The 21786-nt window shown below is 37.5% G+C and overlaps 3 protein-coding genes across 5 annotated transcripts; 1 reads left to right on the top strand and 2 right to left on the bottom strand.

The window, feature by feature from the left end:
- Positions 1-8315: 8315 nt before the first annotated feature.
- OXS2 (CCCH-type zinc finger protein with ARM repeat domain-containing protein) lies at positions 8316-12169 on the bottom strand. Of its 2 annotated transcripts, none has more exons than XM_086575264.1 (2): positions 11642-12169; positions 8316-11157 (listed from the first exon to the last, which is right to left on the bottom strand). In XM_086575264.1, the coding sequence occupies exon 2, from the start codon at positions 11132-11134 to the stop codon at positions 8927-8929; it is 2208 nt and encodes a 735-aa protein (XP_086431390.1). In that variant the 5' UTR covers positions 11135-11157; positions 11642-12169; the 3' UTR covers positions 8316-8926. The 2 variants fall into 2 exon arrangements, with proteins under 2 accessions (XP_086431390.1, XP_086431391.1); XM_086575265.1 differs by having other exon boundaries at positions 8316-11118; positions 11642-12034.
- Positions 12170-15392: 3223 nt separating this feature from the next.
- On the bottom strand, positions 15393-21290 carry LOC147485205 (uncharacterized). Of its 2 annotated transcripts, none has more exons than XM_086571783.1 (2): positions 19269-21290; positions 15393-15781 (listed from the first exon to the last, which is right to left on the bottom strand). In XM_086571783.1, exon 1 carries the CDS (start codon positions 21262-21264, stop codon positions 19501-19503), a length of 1764 nt encoding a protein of 587 aa, XP_086427909.1. In that variant the 5' UTR covers positions 21265-21290; the 3' UTR covers positions 15393-15781; positions 19269-19500. The 2 variants fall into 2 exon arrangements, with proteins under 2 accessions (XP_086427909.1, XP_086427910.1); XM_086571784.1 differs by having other exon boundaries at positions 15393-15768.
- LOC147485206 (uncharacterized) lies at positions 17057-17731 on the top strand. The gene has a single exon (XM_086571270.1). It carries the CDS (start codon positions 17057-17059, stop codon positions 17729-17731), a length of 675 nt encoding a protein of 224 aa, XP_086427396.1.
- Positions 21291-21786: the final 496 nt, after the last annotated feature.

Raw genomic sequence — 21786 nt, 5'->3', positions numbered from 1 at the left:
CAAATCTTTAGCTAGCAACACTAGGATGGGATATGAATTCCGCCTGCTGGAACTGGCCAATAATTTAGAGGTTAGGCTCATCCACGCCTGTCTCTCCAAGCGACCGTCTACTTCAGTTTGATACCTCATAGTCGTAGGCCTTCACCAATCTAACATCCATAAGCTAACCAGTAACCAAGCCACTAGACCATGAAAGTATGAAAGTATACAGAATGGACTTTCATTTCAACCAATTTTCGGAAGGTGTAAATGGGCCGAACTGCTGCAGCTGACACAACAGATCCTATTTTGATGATGGACACGGACAGACTGGACTTCAATTCTAAAGCCCATTGTTCCCAGCATCCACGTAAGGGAACAGCGGTAATCAAATGTTCAACTTGCACCACGAACATCTTAGAGCAAGTCCAATGGAGAGCTGCTAAATTGGGCTGTTAAAAGGTGCTACATAGGTTTTTTAGCTTGCCCAACTAAATTTGGCACCCCAAAATCAAAAAACCAATCCAATCGTGTTTTCTGTTTTGAAGTGTTAAATGATACGGACGGCATAATTTATGTCGTCCGTCTATTATTTTATAACTTAAGTTGAATCTTTTTTTTGGACGGACGACACAGTTTCTACCGTATGTCGAAATTTAATATACGGACAATAGAAACTATGTCGTTTGTCTCTCGAACTTATTATAGCAGCTGCTAGCGAAGGTCTTAACTTTAGTTGGATTTTTTACTCCTTCCAAATTTAATGCCCTTTTAACAGTTCCATTGGAATGGCATTTTTGTGGTCGGGGTGCTATATTTTCCTTTAACAACCCATATAGCCTCCTATTGAACTTGCTCTTATGAGCACCCTCGAATTAGCGAATTTGGCTCAACACTTTTACTTTCCTTAATGACATGGTAAATGTCTAGAGGTAGTACCAAAAAACTAAACGGCAATCACATTTATGAATGAAATGCAGTCGGAAAATCAAACAAAATTTAGTAGGGTTAATGTTAGAGATATACAGCTAAATTCCAAATCACAAAACCAACACACAATACAATAGGCTGAGGCGCGGATAATGTCGCTTTCTTTAAAGTTGTTTGGCCTCGAATCTTCTCTCAAAAAAAACTGCAGCAGAGAGTGCGCAACCTCCAGGATACAACATCCAATCAACTAATCTCCATTGAACCCCTGCACTAGATAACAATAGAGGAAGAGCACTACACACTCACAATAAACTGAACTGATTGCCCATGTGAAAAAATATGAAAACAATGAACTGCAATAGTGAAAAAATGCACTGCTAGTTTTTTTCCAGTGTGTGAGAAGAGAGAAATTCGTTTTTCTTTTGTAACAGTTGATCCTACAATAGTGGGTGCATTATAGGCTAATAACCCGTGGATATTGGACTCAACGTTACTTGATAAGAAAGACCAAGTCAAGAAATAACCAACAGGAAATAAAAGTCGTACCATAAGGAACCCAGCCCATATGATCAACTCACATATTAAAATACACCAACAATCCCCCACTTATTTTAATAAATACATAAAATCAAATTGGGCAAAACAGATCAGTTTATAAGCATTATGCATAAATAAAGGTGTCTTTCGACTTAAACCTTTGCGTAGTGTAAAGTAATCAAGGTATAAGAATACTAAGTGATTAAGCTTGAACTTAGATTCTTGCATATACAACAAACACAATACACACATGATACCATATAGGTGTAGTCTCGCAAACCAGCACATTACGGCCATGTGCTTTATCCTGTTTCATGAGTGCTCTAGAGAATTAGCCCACATTCTCATAGGAAGTGGACACACTTCCACGCTCACTAGGTGAGTCTATCAAGAGTGCTCCTGTAGCTCTACACTCCGCCCAACAAGGACCATAGATCTCATTAAGAGTTTTCCCAGAAAACTCAACCTTCAATATTGCTATAGGATGTCATACATCATATACTCATATGGGACTATAATAAACAGTGTGCATGACCAACAATCATCATGTGACTTGTTTTTCCCTTTAAACCTAGTTCTTGGGATCTCCAGTCCCTAGGTTGGGTTTCCATCACATATGACTCATCACTAAACATGCTTAAGTCCCATACTTTTCGAGGTATCCCATACCTTTTCTCTAGCCAAAGCTTTGGTTAAAGGATCTGCGAGGTTATCTCCAGACCTTACAAAATCTATGGTTACCGAACCATTAGAAATATAATCTCTCATAGTATTGTGCTTACGACGTATTTGTCGTGATTTCCCGTTATAGTACTTACTACGCACTCTACCGATGGTAGCAGTACTATCACAATGAATCAAAGTAGCCGGAACAGGTCTATGCCAAACAGGAACATCACATAGAAGGTTTCTCAACCAACTAGCTTCCTCACTAGCAGCTGCTAATGCAATGAGTTCAGACTCCATAGTGGATTGTGCTATGATGGTCTGTTTTTTGGATTTCCATGAAACAGCACCGCCACCAATACTAAATACATATCCACTAGTAGCTTTAGAGTCTTCCGATAAGGTATTCCAATCAGCATCACTATATCCTTCAAGTACAGCGGAAAACTTTTGATAATGTATACCTAAGTTGATAGTCCTTTTAAGATATCTCATAAGTCTACCAACTGCATACCAATGTTCATTGCTAGGACAGCTAGTGTATCTGCACAAAACCCCTACTGCATAGGCTATGTCCGGTCTAGTGCAGTCCGTGGCATATCTAAGGCTACCAATAATACTACCATATCCTTTTTGATTAACTGGGTCACCCGTGTTAACAAGTAATTTAATACTTGGATCAAAAGGTGTACATACAGGCTTACAATCAAAATAATCATACCTTTTCAGAACTTTTTCAATATAATGTGCTTGATCCAAATATATGCCAGAAGAAGATCTAGTGACTTTGATGCCTAATATGACATTAGCTTCACCTAGATTTTTCATATCAAAATTATGTGACAAAAAGGTTTTGGTCTCATTAACTACTTCTAAGTTAGAACCAAAAATCAGCAAATCATCCACATATAAGCATATCATGACACAAACTCCATCAAGGTATTTAAAATAAATATATTTGTCACTCTCGTTAATTCTAAACCCATTAGAAATAACAACTTGGTCAAACTTTTCATGCCACTGTTTTGGAGCTTATTTTAAGCCATACAGTGACTTGACAAGTTTGCACACTTTGTTGGAATTTCTTGGTTCTACAAAACCAGTGGGCTGGTCCATATAGATTTCTTCTTCTAAGGTACCATTTAAGAAGGTTGTTTTAACGTCCATTTGATGCACAACTAAATTATGGACAACAGCTACAGCAAAGAGCAATCTAATAGAAGTAATGCAAGTAACAGGAGAATATGTGTCAAAAAAGTCTATGTTCTCTTTTTGTCCAAAGCCATTAGCTACAAGTCTGGCTTTATACTTTTCCACAAATCCGTTGGGTTTCAGTTTCCTTTTTAAAACTCACTTATTGTGTATGGTTTTAAACCCTGGAGGTAGGTCAACTAACTCCCAAGTTCTATTACTTATAAGTGAGTCCATTTCATCTTGAATGGCCTCTCTCCAAAAATCAGATTCTGAGGAGTTAAGAGCTTCCTCTAAAGATGAAGGATCTCTTTCTAAAGTGAAGGTATAAAAATCGGGTCCTAAATCTTTAGCAACCCTTGCTCTTTTACTTCTTCTAGGTTCCAAGTCAGTTTCATTATCTCTAGAGTGTAAACGTGTCACTCCATTTTCAGGGGTCTTCAAGGTTTCACCGGTAGATAATAAACCCCCACTATTTGTAATGACAAAAGGAAAAACATGCTCATAAAAATCAACATCCATAGATTCAATGATAACATTATTTTTTATGTCAAGGAATCTATATGCCTTACTATTAATTGCATAACGAACCCAAAAAGGCACATTTTAGTGTCCTAGGACCAAGCTTATGTCTCTTTGGGTCAGGCAATCTAACAAAAGCCAAGCAACCCCAAACTCGAAAATAATTAAGGTTAGGTTGCCGATTTTTCCAAAGTTCAAACAGTGTAACTTTGGTTTTAACCGATGGAACTCGATTAAGAAGATAGCAAACAGTAAAAAGAGCTTCTCCCCATAAATTGTTTGGAGCTCCAAAACTTATCAATATTGCATTAATAAGCTCGGTATAAGTCCTATTTTTACGCTCCGCAACTCCATTCATTTCAGGGGAGTAAGGAGCTGTTCTTTCATGTATAATACCAATGGACTCTAGATAATTTTGAAATTTAGAATTACCATATTCAGTCCCCCTATCACTCCTTAGTCTCTTAATATTTCTGTTATGCTGATTTTGAACCTCATTCATGTAAACTTTAAAAGCATCGAAAACATCATTCTTATTCTTTAACAAGTAAACATATGTATACTTAGAACAATCATCTATGAAAGTGATAAAATATATTTTACCACCTCTAGTCAAAATGCCTCCATATTCACATAAGTCGGTATGAATAAGGTCTAAAAGTTTTGTGTTTCTTTCAACACTTTTATGAGGAGTCTTTGTAGTCTTGGCTTGGCTACAAGAGATGCACTGTCTAAACTCCTCATTGCTAAGACTAGGCAAAAGACCTAAGCTACTCATATTGTTAACATACTTGCGATTAACATGACAAAGTCTAGCATGCCAAATATTAATAGAAGTAGAAAGCATGTAAACGGAACTAGAAGTTTTATTAAAATCAGAAATATTGAGTTTAAACATTCCATCACATGCATACCCCTTCCCTACAAACACTCCAGACTTGGTAATCACATATTGATCACCACCTATAGTTTATTGAAAACCAGCCTTATTAAGCAAAAACCCATAAATTAAATTCTTTCTTATACTAGGAGTATGTAAAACATCTTTCAAAACCAGTTTCTTCCCAGAAGTGAACTCCAACTCTACATTACCAGTACTCAAAACCCCGATGGTGTGAAAATCCCCAAGAAGAACTTTCTAATTACTAGTTGGAATATAACTTGTAAAAAAGTTCTTCTCATTACAAACGTGCCTAGAAGCACCCGTATCTATCCACCACCCATCAGAAACCTTTATGGAATTAACCTCTGTAATCATAGCCACATATGGCTCTTCGGTTACATTCGCCTGGTTTTCAGGATGATTTTTCCGGCAGTTTCTAGCATAATGCCCATAGTCCTTGCAGGTATAACACTGCACTTCAGAGAGGTCTGTCTTCACATAAGATTTTTGGTATCTATGAGCATGGTTCTGGTTATGTGAGTCACTCCTATTCATATTTTGGCCCTTATAATTGTTATAAGGTACCTTCATGGTTTTCTTAGCCGGTTTGAGGGAGGGGTTACTCTTAGTTGCTACTACTGCAACCTTGGCAGAAGGTCCAGCAACCTCATCTTTTTGGTCTTCAATACGAGACTCCTCTTCAATACAAAGTCTCGTAATTAAATTCTCCATAGAGAATTCCTTGCACTTATGCTTTAGAGTGTTTCTGAAATCCTTCTAGGAGGGAGGCAACTTATCAATCATGACAGCAACTTGAAATTGCTCGTCGATTTTCATCCCTTCTGAAAGAACTTCATGAACTATCTTTTGTAGTTCATGGCACTGTGCAATAATGGGCTTAATATCTTCCATGTGAAATTTAAGATACCTACTTACAGCGTATTTTTTTGATCCAGCCTCTTCCGTATCATATTTCTTTTTTTGCGGTCGTCGTTCGGACCTCCAAAGCAAAAAGAGGTAACTTCGGAATAAAAGTCGTAGAGATCGTCGGTTAAGCCATTCAAAATATAATTCTAGCACAAATCATCAGCCTGCTCCCATTTCCCAATAGCATGAGACCTTGCAGGTTCATGTAACTCAGTATCAGTAGGCTTTGGGTTATCCAGAACATCTGCAACTTTCATAAGTTTGAGATAAAAGTGCATCTTTGCCTTCCATCGCTTGAAGTTTTGTCCTTCAAACTTAAACGGCCTATTGTGATTATTGTCATTTGGAATTTGAATCATCACATCCATGGTTTCAGCAAGACACGATAACAACCTTAAAATTTTTAGAGATATACAGCTAAATTCCAAATCACAAAACCAACACACAATACAATAGGCTGAGGCGCGGACAATGTCGCTTTCTTTAAGGTTGTTTCGTGCCTCCGAATCTTCTCTCAAAACAAACTGCAGCAGAGAGTGCACAACCTCCAGGATACAACAGCCAATCAACTAATCTCCATTGAACCTCTGCACTAGATAACAATAGAAGAAGAGCACTACACACTCACAATAAACTGAATTGATTGCCCAAGTGAAAAAATATGAAAACAATGAACCGCAGTAGTGAAAAAATACACTGCCAGTTTTTTTCCAGTGTGTGAGAAGAGAGAAATTCGTTTTTTTTTTGTAACAGTTGATCCTACAATAGTGGGTGCATTATAGGCTAATAACCCGTGGATATTGTACTCAACGTTACTTGATAAGAAAGACCAAGTCAAAAAATAACCAACAGGAAATAAAAGCCGTACCATAAGTAACCCAACCCATATGATCAACTCACATATTAAAATACACCAACAGTTAACATCACAAACTCCAAACCCCCGTTTAATAAAATTTTCCTTACATTTAGCGTACAGCCATAGAGCCTTGGATCGTTTATGGAACTCAAAATATGCCAACAGATGGCTGAGAATAATTACTAGAAGAAAATCATTTTCGGCATTTGAATTTAAGTACTTGAGCATTGTTCAACTTGAATTCAGACGTGAATTTAAAGGGAGAAACATCTGATTTCAGCATTGCCAAATGAGACAGAAATAATCTATCACATCTGATATAAATAGGGAAAATAGGTGTGTCGTGTGTGTTTTTTTGTGTGTAAATTACTTGTCAATAAAGGAGATCGACACCCAGCTATTGATGATGAAGACTACCATAAGTAAAAGACAATGACTGGTAATATATGACCATGGCGCCGAGCTCACATGGTTCATTCAAGCAGCAATAGCACGAGGACTAAGGCCTGACGTAGCTCTTTACAGTTATTTCGTTCACATTCATCGTCATCAAATCCACATTCCATTGTGTTAGTATATATTAGATAAATAAAATGCAGTTTACCAAAAAAAATGATTCACATTCCCCTTACTATCACAAAACTAAAAAGCAGTATATTAAAGGATAATTAACCTGGTAGTTAGTATATTAAACTCACGACAGTTTCGATGTTCTCGAACGTACGACGTGGACCATCAAAACGCATGAAGATATATGGTAGTTAAGGTTGCATTTATTGGTTCAATTGAAGTTTCAAACCATGGCGATCTGTACATTGCTAGCAGGGCCGGCTCTGAGATTGTAGGGCCAAAGCGAATTCTTAAAAAGGGACTAAATAACCTATTGTTTATGCTACAAAACTATTTTAAATGCCTAATAACCATCCAAAATTATTTAGTGTAGTTGATTGCTATTCTAATTTCTCTACAAGTACCCTAACACTGAATGAGGGACTTATTATTGGGCTTTGACTCGGGGCCCTAGGCGGCCGCCTAGTTGGCCTTGCCCCAGAGCCGGCCCTGATTGCTAGACCATGGACTGGGCTGGAGCCGGGTACAGTACTACCTTATACAGGGAAGTTGAGCACTTGAGCACAAGCAAGAACCATTAAGCAGCAAAACATCACAGGCAATTGCCTGAGCTAACAATGTTGCTCGACCCGAACTAATGCACGAGTACTGAGTTGAAGACTCTTGAACGAGTTTTCAAAAGATTAAAGACAGGCTCTGTAGATCGGGCCAAGAGGACCACAGTTTAAGCCGACAACGTACAAGTGCACAACCCAATATCAAATAGGCCGTTGGGCACTTGGGCTACATCAAATGAGGCAATTAGAGTTGACTGCAGAACTGCAGAGTGCAGGCCCTACCAAACCAAATCAATAGACAGTCGCCTTAAGTGGTCCACTTAACCTAAAATTATCAATAACCAAATGTGACTAGATTCCTAACAAGAGCAAAATTAACCTGCTGCTTCAGACCGTATCATTTAGTACTATAAACTTATAAAGAACTGATTCCATTGCAAGTAATGTCTGATAAACTGATACGCTTATCTCTATTCAAAGCTAGATTCCAATCTCGACTTAGTTGATCTTATCTTTCTTATCTAGAAAGGAAAAAACAATCCAAATAAATATTCCACTTTCATCAACCACCCTAATTCTTTATAATTACACATTTACACCATCATCTACTCAATACAAATCCACCACAAACCCAAGCATGCATGCATACATGTGAAAAGATAAGATAACAAAATATTAAAAATAACAACGGAAGTTATAATAACAATTGATAATATAAAGAAAACTTTAGTTCAATGTTACATCATCAAAGGACAAGAGTCTTATACCCAAACCCCTCTTCTTACTTTTCCATCCCCCCTAACAGAAGCTTCAGCGATACATAAGCTTCTAAATGGAGATGTCAAGAGTCAATGCATAAGGTAAAAAAAAATAGAATAGAATTACATCTTAAATCTCTCCCTCACCCCTCTTCTCTGTTACGCGCAAAGTTACTGAACAAATTAATCAAAAGATGCGCAAGGAAGGACACGCAACCTAAAGCTCTGTTTCATGTTTATGAAACGAATAGCCCTTTGAGGAACCGAAAAAAGATATTGAGGTAAAAACAAAACAACAAAAACTAAAAAATCGAAATATTGGGGAAGATCACCTAACTAGGCTCTTTGAAATTTACCCAGAGAGGTTCTCTTCACTCCTTTGCTGACTTCTGTAACAATAAATGGTGAAAATGAATTTCCTGTCCCGTTTCTTAACCCTCCCTTCTAAGTTACTTCTTACTTCCCACCAACCCAAAAAAATAAAATAAAGTATTATTTCCGTTCCCGTTCTTCTCTACTGGTAAAAGTTCAGTAGGTGCTCAAGTTACTAAGCCACAAGTTGATCGAGCTGCATCTGTTCAAGCCAAGCTCCCAAAACTGCATGATCTAAGGACTCAATCTGGGCTTTGGAATTAGAGTTCTCACCTGGGGGAGTAACAGCTGAGGTTGGTACAACTGGTTTTTCCTTGATCTCAGGAGGAGATTCTTTAACCAGTGACTGTACCCATGACAAATCAGGCTCATCTCCTCCATTGTTCCCAGTTTCAAACGAAGTTGTTTTCCGCTGAGGACCTAGTTCATCGCCATGAACAGCCCAATCAAGTTTCCCATTTGGTGATCCCCACTTTGACCAAGAGTTTACAGGTGATCCAACAAGCCCAGACATATTGGATCCAAGATCACGCGAACTGAGGCTGTGCTGTTGAAGTTTCTCACGTTGAGAAAACACAGCCCTAGAGCTCATTGGTGAGATGGGTTCCATGCTTCTTGGTGACATTCTTCCTGGAGAGTGCAGACCACCAAAAGAGGCCTGTAAGAGAGGGTGATCAACATTTTTGGGGGAGAATACATTTGTGTTTATCGGAGAGAGCATGCTCTGTTGCTGCTGGAATTGATTTAGGACAGCTGATTTGTGTGATGGCGAAAACATACTAGATGACATAGCCTGATCAGAATACCGGGGAGATGAGGACATCTCTGCACTGAAGAGGTCTTCCAAATTTGATGGTGCAAGAGATTTTGTTCGAATGGGGCGGTTGGCAGATGTAGGAATTAGCCGTGGTTGAGAGAAACATGATAATTCATTGAGGAGCTGCTGATGTTGATGTTGCTGTTGTGCTTCAAATTCCGCCAACAAGCTGAAATCATCAGCTTGAATATCTCTTGCGTTAAGGGATGATCTGAGACGACTAGACTGGAGATTGCTTCCAGGAAGATGCAAGGTAGGAACATTTGGTTGTGGCCACGCCATGGATGAGTGTGAAATGCCACTGGCTGACGGAGACATCGGTGGCGTGAAAGGATTAGGTGACATGACAGAAGCCGAGGACGGGGAGGCTGGCAGTAGACTCAAGGCAGCAGCCATTTCCATAGCAGCAGATGCAGCTGAACGGGGAGAAGGAACAGCGGAGCCTGTGGACACATAGAGAGGACGAAGCTCTTCAGTTGTGTGCGCAAAGAAACACACTCTTCGCATGCAGCCCGTACCATCCTTGCAGAGGCGTGTCCTATACTGTGCAGGGTGAAGCCAACACTCAAAAACTCCATGAGCATATTCACATAAATCACCCCTCCTGCACGCTCCCTTCCGGAACTCTGGGCAAGGAACACAACTGTAGTGAAACTTCCTTGGGTCTCTTCTTCTAGCATTTTCACCCGGGTGAACAAAAGGACACTCCGTCCAGTCATGAGAATATGCCCTTGAACAAGGTCGAACCTTGAAGGAGAACATGCGAAATTCATCAGTTGCATAAATGCTGTTCTTAATGTCAGGGAGTGATGGATCAATAGGGTATTCTTTCTTCTCCGACATCAAAGAAGCTGGGAGATCATTGTACTTTGTCATTGGTGATGAAGTCGAATCTGAAGCAGAAGATGGAGATCCATTCTCCGGTGATGATGAGAGCGGTGGAGAGTTTGAATTCGATGAAGCTGTTACAATCCTTAGATTGTGTTCCCCAGAAGAACCAAATGATCCATTATTGGTGAGGAGTTCTTCAAGTGCAGCTTTCATATCAGGAAGCTTTGGAGAAACAACTATAACATCAGCTGCGCAACGACCATTTGAATCCACACAATTGGGATCAGCACCGGAAACTAAAAGTAGCTTTACAACATCAACAGCATGAAGAGATCCACCTGATGCCGCACAGTGGAGAGCGGTGCTCTTATCAGGGCCACATGAAAGATTAACATCAGCTTCAGATAAGCCAATAATGATTTTCAAGACATCAACACTACCATAAGTAGCAGCAACCATCAAAGGAGTTCTATGCTCGAGAACCATCTGTTTCGACCCCTTTTGACGGCCATACCATAACCCAATTTCATCAATAGCAGAAATATCACGCTCAACTGATCGCTTAAAAGCATCTACATCGTTATTTGCTGCCAACTCAAGCAAGCTGGAAAAAGAATCCTCGGTTTCAACAGTAAGGTGATTCATGTTCTTGGTGACAGGTTTAACTTCTTCAGAACAAGATGATGATGGTGACGACGACGTTGTGGTTTCTGATTTCTCTGGACCAACACACATACTTTAATTAGCCGGAAATCCACCTGAAGTACCACATGGTCCACACTCTATCAAAAACATATTATTTCAAAACAACCGAATTCTCCAACACCATCAATAAGCAAACATAAAATTGACACTATAACCAACAAAACTCGATAGTATATTCATAGTCCTAAAAGCTTCTTCTTTCCACTATGACACCAAATCCTTAATCTGGATGAAAAATGAGGGATCTTGACGAAAATGTACGGAAACGATGTTTCAAGGGGTACTAAATAAACACAGGCTTCAATAACTCAAGAAGCTTATCAATCTTTAACTGTTTTTCAGATCATTCAACCAAAAAACATGCAAGCAGATACTCAGAAACGTGAAAAGAATACAACTTCATTATTGTAAACAACAAATTAGTCTAACAAAATAGTCGGATCTTTCAAACTATGATACAAGTGAAGTGAAGCAGATCAGCTAAACAAACAGTGAAACCAAAGTAGAGTTGAATATATATATATAGAAGGAACTTACCAATATTTAGGAGCAAATAAACTGAGACGAATCCATTGAGCTAAACCCGATCTATACAGAAAGAATATTCATTCCTTGGAAAAAGATGAACAAGTGATTAAATTCTTCTCAATGGCTTCCTCGAAATTTACAAATTCACAGATAGAAGAAGTAGATTCATTTGCCATTTTCAACTTCATTGAAAGTTTAAAAATTCAACAACATACAATAACAACAACCTCGTTGAAAAACTCGCCGATCCAATAAAGATAGAAGAGAGAGGAAACAAAAAAAAGAGAGAGAGACTGAAAACGCTCTTGAAATTAAAATGAAATGCAAAAACGCTTCAAATGCAGATAAATTTTCTAATTATTATATTTATTTATTATTATTAGTCTTCTACTCTTTCTTTTTATCCACTCGCGAGATGAAGTGGGGGGAATAAATTCCATGGAAATTCACTCCAAATTCACTCTTACATGAAAGTTAAATTCACATTAACTAAACAATGAGTTGTTCTAACATACAACCTTTTTTGGACTCCAAACCGTCCGGCCTTTGCTTATCCTACAAATGGCAAAATACTATGCCGACATTTATGACTTTTGCTAAATCTCTAGGCTTGTATTTTTGTTAAAACTAAATCTTTTGGTGGAAAAGCAAAAAAAGTTTGTTAGTGCCATTGTAGCTACATAACAAGTCATTGATTATCAATACAATAAGTCGATTACCAATTACTATTTTTTTCAAACCTTTTGTAGATTTATGTAATTGTTTAGGTTTCGACAAAGAACCTACCGTTTGTATTTTAAATGAGATTAGAAATTTTGAATCTACACTGACCTTCTAACTATTATTGTGTATTTGTCTATTATTCCAAAAATATATATATATTATGATAAAAATAAACCACTCTGCTTATTTTTATGATAGGTGGATGCATTGTATCCAACAGCATGAGTAGTTATAATTTTCTGAAGAAATTTCAAACAAGTTAGGAAACCGGTCTAACCAATGGAAAAGGTGAAGAAATTTCGAAGTTAGGTGAGTTTGACTGTTTGAGTGTCCATTTGGTGAGAAGTTACGAACAGTATGGAAACCGGTTAAACCGGTAGATTTTGCGGATTTGTCTAGATAAAGTATGTCGGAATGGAATGCTGAGTCACGTCCGCGAATAACACATTTTACAAGCGGACTTGAAATAATTGTTGAATTTGGTTTATAGTGGAGTTAAATCCCATAGAAAGAGCGTGGAGCACCAACGACAAAGGAAAGAGGTATTAAAAAAATATAAAAGTATTACAAAAAATTAAAAAAGCCCACAAAAACATGGAGATAAATAATAAAAAAATGGGGAACAAATCAAGCCGCCCACTCTTGACTAAAGTAGGAATAATTGGAAAGATATAATGGTTGGTTTCTTTATGTGGGTCCTTTTTTCATGTAAGATGGTTTGGATGGGCTTCTTTTTCTTGTTATACACATCACAAGGAAATTGGACGGCTCCAATGTGAATGCGAAGTAGACGTCAGGGTCCAAATGAAAGTATGAAAGTAACCTAGTCACCTTATAATAGTGTGTTGGAAATGAACAGGTTCTATTGGGTCTTGTGGTAGTAATGTAAGGTCTCAATTTCAACCTTGTGTCCGTGGATGTGTAATGTGCTACGTTGTTTGATATTGTCAAGCATATCGATAGCATCATAGAATCTTATTATCGAAAAAAAAGATAGCATCATAGAATCTTAGCAATCATCAAACATGAAGATTACACATCCAAAAATACAAATATGAGAATCTTCGGGTTTTGTTTCAAAGTGAAAACATCCTTCAAATCAAATGTAATGATGGAGTCAAATATTTTAAAGATAGAGTATGATTCTTGTGTGCAATGGTTTGGAACATAGTACTCAACTTCAACCAGCACCAAACGAGGAACACATTCAAATTCTACTCCATTTCAACTCGTACCAAACGAGATCAAAAAAAAAAAAATTGTGCACCATTTGGTTATTTTCATTTGGAGGAGTTCAATTGGCGTGGAATGCATTTCTTATTCCTTAATATTGAGAGTAATATATGGATAGAGAGTAGAATCCACCAGTTTATACACCACTTTTAGACTTAACTTGCACACTCACTTGAAAATGTATATGCATATGTAAGTTTTTTTTAGTGAAGTATATGCATATATTAGATGAAAATGTTTAAACTGAGGTTTTGTTCCTGTGCCATGAGTAAATTGTTCTCATGTGAATACAGAGTTGAAACAGTGCTCTTTGCTTACACCCAATTCGGTATTTGGAAGCGCCGTTCGAGATGCTCTTGAAGACTTGAACTACATGTGTGTGTTCCTGCCCAGGAATAAACGAAATACATATGAAAGCGAATTTGTGGACATACACATTTTTCCAGTCCACATGACACCAATTTCTGATTGGTCCACGTCATCAAAACTAATCTTACTCAGCTATATCACCTTTGTTTTTTCCTTTATTCTATTTTCCTTAACAAAAAAAAGGAAAAAATAAAATAAAAAGGTAATGAGTATAACAAAAACAAGAGGAAGTTGTACTACTATTCATCTTCTCCATCCTTGTTTGTTGTACTTTTATACATCATCTTCTAACCCAAAGTTATCTCAGGGAGCAGTTTACATAAGAATATTTCAACTTTACAAGTTTGGATTTATTTGAAATAGGATGCTACCAAAGACTATTTTCTCCCTAAATTATGTTTGAGAACTAATTTAAAAATAGAGTTTTTAAGGAAGAACAACTGCAATAAAGGTGGTTCTTTCATAGTGACATTAAGAACAATTTACCAAATCACAACCCATTTCCAAATCGAATAATTTAAGACCTCAATTTCATGGCAAATCAGCAAATCCTAGCATAAAAACTACTATGGACATTTGGGGTTTCAAGTTTCAACCAACATCTCATAATTGTTATTCTCATCATAGTTCATAATTTCGGAATTTTTGGAATTTCGATAAATTCAAAAATTGAAATTTATTAAATTTCGACCACTATTACATTCGGATGATTTTGGGATTTCGGATATTTCGACTTTATATTTGGAATTCTAATTTTTTGAAAAATCAAAATTTCGAGCGGAATTCTAAAGTTTCATTCGGAATTACGAACTATGATTCTCATCAAGCGTCTCCCCAATTTGACATACGTCTTCGCAGGACCATAGAACATAGTTAACGGAGAAGAAGAGCCGGATATTCTTGTTTTATAAGTTTAGTTTACTGTTTTTTTCTTGGTTAATTCTAAGAAATGGAAAGAAAAAGAAAAACAAAGCTGATGTGTCTAAATGGATGATGTGGACCAATCAGAAATTGGTGTCCTGTGGACAGGAAAAATGTGTATATCCACAAATTTGCTCTCAATACATATCTTGTTAAACTGTCAAAAAGTGTCATTCACTTGTTATATACATTAATAAATAGACTCCAAGATCCTCAATTAAGATACATAAACATTTATTTTCTCACAAATAATACCAGAGACACATTACATGCTACTAAACTATGCTCAGCTAGACACATGCAAATATGCAATTGGCCTCCAACAGGCCGGCTCTAAAGGGTAGGCAGCATAAGCAGCCGCCTAAGAGCCTCACAAAATAGCCCACTAAAAAAACCCTACCTTGGTATGACCAATGCAACACTAGGTCCAATTCAGTGTAAAATGTCTCTACCCGGAGTCAAACTTGGGTTGAAATAAACAAAGTGTAAAATTCTAACCAGTAGATCACTCATATTTTGATATTGAAAGAACCTTAAAATTAGTTATTACTTATAAACAATATGCATATGATTTTTCACTAGATATTTTGAGTTTTACAAAAGCCAGACTTAAAAACCTCGCCTAGGGTCCCACAATCTCAGAGCGTGCCCTGGCCTCCAAATGACCGTCATAGTACGATATGAGATTCTTCATGAACATTTCCATACGACTTTCATAGATCACGTTACCCTTCAGGGTGCAACAAATTTATCCCATTTTCACTCGTATATTTCAAATGATCCCGGCCCAGACTATCTGCAAAGGAATCCCTGGTTGCCTAGCTCATAAGTGGATAGCTAAGAAATGATATGCTAACACCTCTATGCCAAATGACCAATGAATGCTCCTGCTGCAAAAACACACTGTAAGAAGGCAAACAAAAAAAATTAGGACTCCGCTTTAAGAAGTAATACTGAGTACTAAAAGATTTATTTGGGCAATGAATGATAAAAATCTTATCATGCAGAAAACCTTGCATCAAGGAACAGGTACTGAAATTCTTTGATCATAAGCACTGACGATGTAGGAGACACCGTCCATTTTAGTGACTACTGCAATGCCATATGAGAAACGACAAGTCGACAACAACTATTGTAGAAAACAAGGCCATCTCAAAGCATCATACCGGTCTACCATGGGCTCAACAGTCAGAGACAAAAGACAAGACAGTTGCTACGGCTCTACATAATTCTCTTTTTCGAGAAGATGGCTGATAAACTCTAAATATGTGAACGTGACAACAGAACAAGCGCGTAGAACAAAGAAATTGACAAACCAAAACCACAGTTCTCTCATATGCATGAACAACCAAAAACACACAAAAGTCATATGGTTTGTTTATCATAGCTCACTATTACCAACAAGTAAAACAAATTTCTCACATAGTGCCGACCCAGTAGTTGTGATAACGCATAAAAGACAATCAGATTCTCATAAATACAAACAAACAGTAATAAGAATAGCACAATATTACACTTCAAGACAAGATATTTCAAGCATCATCATGCAAATATTGCAGAACTGACCATATTTGTACCGGAAGAAACAATTCAACAAGAAAGAACAATTCAACCCATGGAATTTATTACTTAATGAAATTATTAGTTTCTAATTTGAATAATTATGTAATCCATGAATCAAACACGGATTCAATGAAACTCTTCTTTTTCCTAGAGGGGAGTTGCTGGTGAAATATCTTGGACTGCCTTTGATCACTACAAGATTAAGGTCAGTAGATTGTTGCCTGCTGATATCGAAGGTGACTGGAAGGATTCAAAGCTGGAAGGGAAAACTACTATCTTATGCAGGTAGATTACAACTGATAAAAGCAGTGTTGAACAACCTCAGTGTGTATTGGATTGCTGCCTTTATACTTCCACAAAAAACAGTTGAAGACATCAATAGAATCCTTCGAAACTTCTTATGGACTGGACCGGACGTATGTTATCCATATGAAGTGGGAGGGCTAGGGATCAGAAGTTTAGAAAAGGCGAACCAAACAGCCACCATGAAGCAGATATGGAGACTCTGTACAAAGGCAGACAACTTATGGGTGCTTTGGGTACAGAAAAATCTAATCAAGGGAAGAGGGTTCTAGCAATTGAAAATACCGAACGACTGCTCATGGAGCTGGAGAAATGTATGTGCTGAAACTAAGAAAGGAAGCATCGGGTATTTTACTTCATCAGATTGGCAATGGCAGAGAAACAAGTTTTTGGAATGAACCATGGCATCCTTTGGGAATTTTGCGAGAAAAGTTTCCAGCAACCTTGTTGTATAACTCGAGATGCAATATGAAAGTGAATGTCTCAAACTTCATTACAGATGGAAGATGGGAGTTTCCAGCGAATGTAAAGACCCACTTGGGTGAAATAATCGAGATGATAGAAGAAGAAGTGGAGATAATGGGCAATAATGATAATATTGTCTGGACTGCTTCAGTTACGGGAAGATACAGCATGAGAGACACTTATGAGAGTTTAAGAGGCATCAGGCAATCAGTACAGTGGCATCATATGGTATGGTTCTCGAACAAAATCCCAAGGCATTCGTTTATCAGTTGGATGGCGGTGAGTGGAGGCTTGAAGACACTGGAAAAATTAAAAGAACAGAGGGTAGTGGATACTGACTCGTGTGTTTTCTGCTGGAGAGAAATCGAGAATGAGGAACAATTATTTCATTCGTGTCCTTTATCACAAGACACGTGGAGCATGTTATTGCAACATATGGGTTACAACAGGACACAAGCTGCTAATTGGCAAGGGGAGATGACATGGGTAGAATCAGTTACAAGGGGAAAAGGAATTCAGTAAGATGTGGCACGACTTGTGTGGAATGGTTTCAACTACTGGGTGTGGAAAGCACGCAATGATAGAATCTTTGAAAACAAACAAGCTTCTGCACATCAGTTAGTGAGAGCAGTGATTGCGGAGACAAGAATCAAACTAATGGCTATGCAAATACAGATGGAGCAAGGACCTGACACACAAAGATTCATAGATATCTGGAATGTTGAGGTAAAGTTAAAGCAACGACAGCAAAAGAGATGCATATGGCAGAAGGCCGGAATCGGAGTACACAATCTGAACACAGACGGAACACTTCAAGGGATGTTAGGGGGTTGGGCAGCAGTCATACGAACTGATGAAGGAGAAATACTTGCGGCAAGTCAGGGGAAAGCCAGCAAACATTTTATAGAGTTAATAGAATTGCAAGCAGTGGAGCATGGAATGAATATGGCATTATGGCATAGAGTCAGGAGGATCAAAGCACAAACTGATTCAATGAATGTAATATCTTTCTTAACTAAGCGGTGTCAACATTCTTGGCAAGCTGAGAAGATGATCAGAAGCATCAAACGCATGAGGGAACTATTTGAACAGTTTAGCATTATCCATGTTTTTAGGGAGTCAAATAAGTTAGCTGATGCTTTAGCCACCCATATTCCCACAGCTAGCTATGTAGAGTTAGACCCAAGCCAATTTTCAGAAGATGTAAACAAAATTATATATGATGATGCCAGAGGGAAGCAATATGTGAGAGAGTGAGAATGTAACAAGCTTTATTTATTTTATTTCTAATAAAAGGGGTAGGGGACCTATATAAAAACCTCGCTTACCGACCAAAAAAAGAAAAAGAAAAAGAAATGAAGAAAATTTTACCTTGTGAGAGCCCTATTAAACACATTGGTAAGAAGTACAACAGTTTCAACACCCTCCCCCCCTTAACACGCACAAAGAAGGGTATAAACCAAGGCCCAGTGTAATTGCTGGACACTAGCAAAAAAGTAAAATAAACACGTCTGCTACGCATACACGAGCGCTTCAGATGCCTTAAATGCCGTGTTTTCATATACTACTGCTGGTCTGCTGCTACCACAACTACTAGCCAAATAGAACTTTCAAAGTATAAAAGATTCTATATTTTTTTGCACAATAACATGCGGTGAAACAATAATTTATTCCATGTTGAAACAGTAAATAATCAGTTCAACTATGAAAACATATAGCTGTAGGCTGTAGCTATAGAAATTTAAGCTTGCAGAGGTAATATGGGAAATACTGATAACAAGTTGGAATCATAAGGAGTAAGGACAGACGTATATTATTGGCAAAATGTTATATCATTGAGAATAATCAATATGAACATCGCTTGAAAGATCTTTAAAAAGCTCTCCAACAGCATCACTGAAGTTCAAATCTTTTTGGTGGATAAAATTATAAAAATCAGATACTTTGGACAACTACGCTTAGTAAAATACCAATTAATTTTTATTTTATTTTATTTTAGAAACTCTAGTGTATAGAAAACTTGAAAAAAGAATCTCCCCTTTTTAAGTAAAAAACTCACCATTCCTAAGAGCCTTATCAGTATTAGTTGTTGAGAATCTGAGAGCTTTGTGATATAATGGTCAATGCCCACTCCTGCTTCCGTATGTAGCATACTACCACATACTTCAAAACTGTTAAAAATCATTATGACTGAAGACCAAGCATCTCAGGAGCCTTTGTAGACCCGGCACCAAATGGGATAAAGCGAGAGCATGTTATCATGGATTTAGCACAGATCCAGCCGATTACTTTTACACCAACTGTTCTACAGGACTTGGTTTTATCTGCTTATTGTTCCTTCCCGCCACATTCATCCTAGAACTCCAATAGTCAGGTAAGTCTTCCCATACTTTGCAGAGATTCTCATTCACTAAACTCTGGTAACTATCCACATCCGGCACAGGGCATCTCTTACGCATCTCCTCAAAGAGTTTCTTAACCTCAGATGCTTTGCCATTTCCACATAACTTTTCAACAAACACTGAAAAGCTTTCTCGATGGATCACAATACCCTTCTCAATCATTTCACGGAAAACACCTATTGCCATCTGAATATCATCATCCTGACAATACCCTCTAACCATGGTACTGTACATGGTAGTATCTGGTAAATGGCCTTTCTGATGCATATTGACAACAAGGTCTTCAACATCTCGCATCCTTCCTCTAACACTACAGAGTTTACAGATCACTGTGCTATAAGATATAAAATTCGGAGAAGAACCTCTTTGGGGCATCTCCTTTAGATAACGAATTGCACGATCATGCTCACCCAAATCACAGAGTGCTCTAAACAAAGAATTGAAACAGGAAACATGAGGATTCATACCTCTTGACTTCATTTCATCCAGAAGGACTATTCCTTTGGTCGGTTTTCCCAGCTTACAGTAGTCATGAATTACCACGGAATATGCCTTCACATCAGGTTTCAACCCAAGGCTAATCATTTCCTTTAGATGGTTGGCAGCATCATCAGACCTCCCCACAATGCAAAGTCCCTTCAATAGATTTGTGTGTGTTGCGACATTATCTTTCAAACCATTCAGCCTCATCTTACTCATCATCCTTTTTGCTTCTTCAACCTTTCCATTCGTACACAAACCATAAATAAATGCATTGTAAGTATAAACATTCGGCTTACAGCTCCTCCGCACCATTTCTTCCATGCATTTCTCCGCCTCCTCTAACTGATTCTGTTTACAATATCCATCAATCAATGTAGTAAACGTAACTGTATCAGGCAAACATTCTTTACCCACTATCATTTCATCAACAATCTCCCTAGCATACTTCATCTCGCCTTTTCTACATAACCCGGCAACAAAAGTATTATAAGTAAACACATTCGGTTTACAACACATTCCATTAAACATCCTTTTCGCATCTTCAATCATACCCAACTTACAATAACCTCTAATCATAGTAGTATAAGTTGAAACATCAGGTCTAATCACACCCTCTTTTACAATCTCATCAAATATACTTCTAGCAAAACTTATATCATTCATTCTAACAAGAACACCTAAAATCGAATTATACGAAAACAGACAACGATATGATTCAATACTTTTCGCGCGATTTAACCAATAAATTGCTGCTCTAATACTACCACGATCACCATGAGCTTTAATAATTTTACCAATCATAAAATCTCCTAAATTATTCGAACTTTCAAGAATGTTTTCAGCTGTAGTAAATAGACAATGAGAAAGTAAAACATCAATTATAGCATTGTAACATTGAAAGGTATGGAAATAATTGTTAGGGTTCGGACAAGGATTTGACGCCCATTTGAAGAAATTGAGTGCATTTTGAGGATTAGTTTGAGTTTTAATGACTTCAATTACTAAATTAGGGTTCAAATTTAGGGAAAATTGATTCAATTGAGAGTAATTAGGGTTTGGGTGAATTAGGGTTTGGAGAACTGAATTAATTGAAGTTATTAGTGGAAGAATTGAATTAGGGTTTGTGTTCTGTGTTATGCTTCGACCTGCCATTGCCATTGCCATTGCCATTGTTGGTTCAGATTTGTGTTTCTAGGCTGGACCTCATTTCCCACTTCATCAGTGGCATTTCCGCAAAATTGTTATGGGCCTACAATCGGTTAAGGCCCATAAAATGTGTCCATTGCTTCAGCATGCTACGTTTAATGGGCCTTATCTTCGAGGCCCAAAGAATCTAGTTGTTAAAGTGAACAAGTATGCGAACCTGCTACACAGTGGTTTGTTTTAAGTCTCTAACATCTCCCATGGTATGATTTTATGAATTATAGTTCTAATCTAAAAAACAATATAAAATCATTATGAGGGGTTAAATATAATTTCAGTGTAAATATGAAACTAATTCTAATTTCAATAAAATAAAATGGTGTTTTATAAATTATTTTTAAAAAAAAGAGTTGATTAGAATAATTAAGGGAGGTGGTTCTAAAATCTTAAAATAGAGATATGAAAAATATAGTGTAGAGATTAGGATCGGTAATGAGTCTAGTCAGCCCTCCAAATCTGATATGAATCTATTTATTAGTACATAGGTGC

Source organism: Coptis chinensis, chromosome 7, assembly GCF_015680905.1.
Source record: "Coptis chinensis isolate HL-2020 chromosome 7, ASM1568090v1, whole genome shotgun sequence".
In the NCBI taxonomy this organism is placed as follows: Eukaryota; Viridiplantae; Streptophyta; class Magnoliopsida; order Ranunculales; family Ranunculaceae; genus Coptis; species Coptis chinensis.
Note: the sequence above shows the minus strand (reverse complement) of the source record. Positions and strands in the feature narration are given on the sequence as shown.